Source organism: Rutidosis leptorrhynchoides, chromosome 2, assembly GCF_046630445.1.
Source record: "Rutidosis leptorrhynchoides isolate AG116_Rl617_1_P2 chromosome 2, CSIRO_AGI_Rlap_v1, whole genome shotgun sequence".
Classification (NCBI taxonomy): Eukaryota; Viridiplantae; Streptophyta; class Magnoliopsida; order Asterales; family Asteraceae; genus Rutidosis; species Rutidosis leptorrhynchoides.
In genome coordinates, this window is record NC_092334.1 from 206,602,822 (window position 1) to 206,609,080 (window position 6,259).

Genomic DNA, 6,259 nt, shown 5'->3' on the forward strand with positions numbered 1-6,259 from the left:
AAGGAGGCAAGAGAATCTTTTATGTATCCGCAAAGTACCTTTGACAAGATTAGCTTTCTCTACTCACTCATGAATGAGTGATATGATATTGTGTTTCCGTTACGTTAATTATTTCGTGTTTAATGGTTCTTGGATGCTTACTTATCTTGTTCTCGTTCTGTTATGCTTGAGATATTTAATAAAACTTTTGATATGTTAAATACTATTTGGTATTTCTTCCTCATTATGTATTGTAATAGGAATATATTTGATATTAAATGTATTTTATTATGGCGATTCTAATAGGATGGATTTAGTGAATGACATTAATTCTGATGTCGATGATGACAATAATGCTATGGATGAAGAAGATTGCAGCCTTGATGAGAATATATGGTTGTTATTATGTAGAGACCCGTCCTAATCTATCCGGACGAAGTCCATATCGATTACAAACGGTTCACAATAGTTGGTTACATCGCGAGGTACTTGACCTCTATATGATACAATTTTACAAACATTGCATTCGTTTTTTTAAAAGACAAACTTTCATTACATCAAAAGTTGACGGCATGCATACCATTTCATAATATATCCAACTATAATTGACTAACAATAATCTTGATGAACTCAATGACTCGAATGCAATGTCTTTTGAAATATGTCATGAATGACTCCAAGTAATATCCTTAAAATGAGCAAATGCACAGCGAAAGATTTCTTTAGTACCTGAGAATAAACATGCTTTAAAGTATCAACCAAAAGGGTTGGTGAGTTCATTAGTTTAACATAAATAATCATTTCCATCATGTTAATAGACCACAAGAATTTCATTTCTGATTCTCATAAATATACGTCCCATGCATAGAGACAAAAATATCATTCATATGGATGAACACCTGGTAACCGACATTAACAAGATGCATATAAGAATATCCCCATCATTCGGGATCCTCCTTCGGACATGAAATAAATTTCGAAGTACTAAAGCATCTGGTACTTTGGATGGGGTTTGTTAGGCCCAATAGATCTATCTTTAGGATTCGTGTCAATTAGGGTGTCTGTTCCCTAATTCTTAGATTACCAGACTTAATAAAAAGGGGCATATTCGATTCAATAATCCAACCATAGAATGTAGTTTCGATTACTTGTGTCTATTTCGTAAAACATTTATAAAAGCAGCGCATGTATTCTCAGTCCCAAAAATATATATATTGTAAAAGCATTTAAAAAGGGAGAAAATGAAACTCACACATATAAATATTGTAAATCAGTTAATAAAGCATTTGCATGTATTCTCGGCCCAAAAATGTAAAGAGTAAAAGGGAGCAAATGAAACCCACCTAATGTATTTTGTAGTAAAAATACATATGACGACATTAAACAAGTGTAGGTTTGACCTCGGATTCACGAACCTATATCATTTGTATATTTATTAATATTCATAGTTGAAATCGAACAATATATGTATAAATTTATTATATCTTTAATTTATATATTATGTATGTTTAATTTGTGTATATATTCATAATGATTAATATTTATATAGTTATATTAATATATTCATATTTATATATATAATTGTTTAGTGTTATATTTAAAAATCAATAGTTTGTTATATGTAAGTATTTATATAAATAATATTAATAGGTTTTATATATATAGTTATGTAAAATATTATTATAATTATAGTATACGTAATAAGTATATTTTATGCACAGAAAATTTATTTGTTTAAAAAAAATAGTTTTGATAATAATAATGGTTTACTAATAATAATAATAATAATTTCATTAATATTAATACTAATAATGATTTTTGTTAATACTAGTACTTATAATAATAATAGAAATCTCATTAATAATGATATTATTATTATTCATATTACTTAATAATAATAATTATTTTGATATTAATATTAGTAATAACAATAATACTAATAATAATTAATATTGTAACTAGGGTTATGATAGTAATAATAATAATAATAATAATAATAATAATAATAATAATAATAATAATAATAATAATAATAATAATAATAATAATAATAATAATTATAATACTAATAATTATGACAATATTAATAATAAATAGTAATGGTAATAATAATAATGATAATGATATTAGTTTTAACAATTATACATTTCATAACAATAATAATACTTATAACATTAATGATAACAATAATAATAATAATACTAACAATTATAACAACAACAACAACAATAATAATAATAATAATAATAATAATAATAATAATAATAATAATAATAATAATAATAATAATAATAATAATAATAATAATAATAATAATAATAATAATAATAATAATAATAATAATAATAATAATAATAATAATATTAACTACTAATAATAATAATGATAGAAATAAGATAAAAACATATACCCTTTCCAAGCTTTCTCAAAAAAGATATACCTAAGACGAGGTTCGAACCCTCGACCACCCGCTCACTTGAAATCACTCCATACCACTCCTCCAGTTCTGTTTTTCAGTTTTAATAGCCACTTAAATATATATAACTATTATCTTTCCTTCTCTTTGTTCATCTTCTTTCTCAAGACAAACAATTCGACCTTGAACTCATCTTAATATCAAAACTGAATCAAAACTGAGTTTTAGATTCCTAAATCAAATAAGGGACGACCTGTGGTGACTAACAGAAACAAAACACAAAAGAAAAAAAATGAAAAAAAAAATTAGAACTTCATTGCCGTCGCTGCTATAGTTTTAAAAAAAAAATTGATTTTTAAAATGGCTACGATTTGGATAAAGGTTATAACACGAATTTGTTTGTAACTTGTTTATAGAAACTAATGGAATCGTCAATTTACCTTGAAACGTTCATATGAATTCGAATTTGATTAGTGTTCATACGTTTGACTTTTTGACACAAAAGTTTGACTCCAAAATTAGAGATCGATAGGATAAATTAGATCTTGTAACTTCCCAGATAGATTGTGTGAAAGGTTTCCAACAAAATTGCATTATTACATTTTGAGAAATCGTTTGAAATAAAATTTTGGTGAAAAAGTAGGAGGGACAGAGATAATGAGCTGTGTTCTTCAATTGAATTCTGATTTTGCTGTATTAAGCCAAATTGCACGAGCAGAGTATAATATAAATGTTAACAGAATATAATTACAGTTACTATAATTCAATTAACGTTTGTTTGCTATCCTAATTGGTACGACCGAATAATTTAATCGAAGAAACAAGCAGAAAACTCCAACCTACCCTAACAGAATTTGTCTGTTATCATGACCATTTGAGATTGATTCGTACAGGTTTGCTGTTATAAAACTAATTACAACAAATTTAATAATGATAGGAACAGAATACCAAATTCTAGATATATATATATATATATATATATATATATATATATATATATATATATATATATATATATATATATATATATATATATATATATATATATATATATATATATGTAATTGACCGTATTTATATATTTATATAATTATATATATTTATCCGTATTTGTATCTCTAAATATATCTGTTTTTTTTTGTATATATCTATATCATTAATTATAATTATAATCTATATGTATACCAATATTTATGTATTATATTTATATCCAATTTTGTATACCTCTTTTATTTATATAATTGTATTTATAGATTATAATCTATTTGATTATTATAATAACATTACTATTAATATAATAGTAATACCAATAATAATAATTCCTATAATATGTTATAGGTATAATAATAATAATTTTTAATACGAAAAATAATAATAATAATCATAATACTAACAATAATGATTTTAATCATAGTAATTAATGATAACTTATACATAATAATTTATATATATATATATTATGTTATGAATAATAATATTAATAATACAATTATTGATATTAATATTACCAATAATAAAAGTAATGATAATAATATTAATATAATAATTATATTCAACTTGCAATTAAATTTAATATCATTTATTATTTATGTAATATTATATTATTTGATAACATTTATTGAATAGTTAATATTTACATATTTTATATTTATAATAGCAATCATATATAGTTTCAATATAACATATTTATATATATATACTCATATATATATATATATATATATATATATATATATATATATATATATATATATATATATATATTAACAATAAATTTATTATTTTAATTATTATTCTTACATTTTCAATTCCAATTAATTAAAGTGTACTTTATTATATATATACTTTATTTATATTTATATATTATTTATACATTTTTATTTACAAATAATTGTTCGTGAATCGTCGGTAATGGTCGAAGGGTAATTGAATATATAAACATAGTTCCAAAGTTTTCGAGACTCAACATACAGACCTTGCTTATTGTGTCGGGATCACATATAAAGATTAAGTTTAAATTTGGTAGGAAATTCCCGGGTCGTCACATATTATGCGGTATAGCAATTGAAGGGATAATTATTAGTCGTAATAAGTTGGATAAGACTCGCATCCCTTGTCGCACCTCTTGTCGCACAGGCAATGTTTTTATGCATGAAATATTAAATGGTCATCCTCGAAGATGTTATGAGGATTTTAGGCTAAATATTGATGTGTTCAAGAGCTTATGTTTTGATCTTAAAATGCGTTACGGTGTAAAGCTAACTCATAATGTATCAATTGAGGAGTCTGTTGGTATATTTTTGCTAATACTAGCACATAGATGCGGAAATAGATTAGCCCAAGAAACTTTTAATCATTCAGGAGAAACTATTCATCGACATTTTCACATGATTTTGAAAGCAGTGCTTAAGCTTAGCGGAGACATTATTAAGCCAAATACACGTTACAACGAAGAAGTATCTCCGCAACTTTTAAACAATTCACGCTACTATCCATCTTCAAGGTATGTAATATAGCTCATTTGATATTTCAGTTGTATCTTATCTATGTGATAGTTTAAGTAATTAATTGATATTTTATACTTATAGGATTGTATTGGAGCTATTGATGGCACACATGTTAGAGCGTCTGTTCGAGAGCATGAACAAGCAAAATATATCGGGAGAAAAGGATACGCGACCCAAAATATTATGGCGGCATGTGATTTTAACATGTGTTTTACATTTGCTTGGGCCGGTTGGGAAGGCACCGCACACGATACAAGAATTTTTCTAGAAGCATTACGAAGACCAGAAGTGAATTTTCCGCGTCCAACGGGAGGTTAGAAGTGATGCAATATTTTTATAAGTTTTTGTTGTTTCGATTTTATTTTATTTATGTATGTAATAATGTTTTATATTATAATATGTAACAGATAAGTACTATGTTGTTGATGCTGGGTATCCAAATACTAGAGGGTATCTTGCTCCGTACAAAGGAAACAATATTCGTTATCATATTCCAGATTTTCATCGTGGTAAAACTGCTGCTCAACGTGCTCCTAAAGGAACGAAGGAGACATTTAACTACCATCACTCATCGTTGAGAAATGTGATTGAACGTACATTTGGAGTATGGAAGGCAAGATGGGCAATATTAAAAGATATGCATGTAAATTACTCGTATGAAACACAAGTGAATATCGTGATAGTATCTATGGCAATTCACAACTATATTAGGATGAATGGTCACTTTGATGAAGCATTTAACACGGCACAACAAGAAAATTATCGTCCAACTCAAGAGTTTAATGTTGAATCATCTACTAGCACCACTATGACTCTAGAAGAACCATGTACAAGCCGTAGAGCCGATGATCTATATATGAGTGTAGTAAGAGATGAAATTGCAAGAAATCTTATGAGAGCGAAGTGAACGTTTTTTTTATGTATATGTCAGTACTACTTCAGTTTCAAATAATCGTGTAGATCTACTATTATTTTTATTACACTTTTGGACTTTATAAGTGTAATAAATGTATGTTTATTTTTATTTGAGCGGTAATAAAAGTGTTTACAAACTATACATTGGTAGCATATATGTAAGTAATAGATTATATAGTTTATGAAAAAAATACTTATTATAATTTATGAAATAAATGTTTATTGTATTATTTAAAATTAATACCCCTTTTGGTAATTTTACATGATTTATTGTGAAATAATTTGATTTACCCAAACACTCATAAAATGATTATCTAATTATTACGACATCAAACAGCATAATCAAATCCAAACACCATTTAGCAAAATCACGTTTTGAAACAGCTAATTATTTAATTATGATTATTTAAAACGCATAATCAATTTTCAAAACGCTCAGCCA

At 25.5% G+C, this 6,259-nt stretch overlaps 1 protein-coding gene across 1 annotated transcript; it reads left to right on the forward strand.

Moving 5' to 3' along the window:
* Nucleotides 1-4,635: 4,635 nt before the first annotated feature.
* On the forward strand, nucleotides 4,636-5,809 carry LOC139888528 (uncharacterized). The gene is made up of 3 exons (XM_071871533.1): nucleotides 4,636-4,851; nucleotides 4,984-5,215; nucleotides 5,310-5,809. Exons 1-3 carry the CDS (start codon nucleotides 4,636-4,638, stop codon nucleotides 5,807-5,809), a joined length of 948 nt encoding a protein of 315 aa, XP_071727634.1.
* The last annotated feature ends 450 nt before the right edge of the window (nucleotides 5,810-6,259 follow it).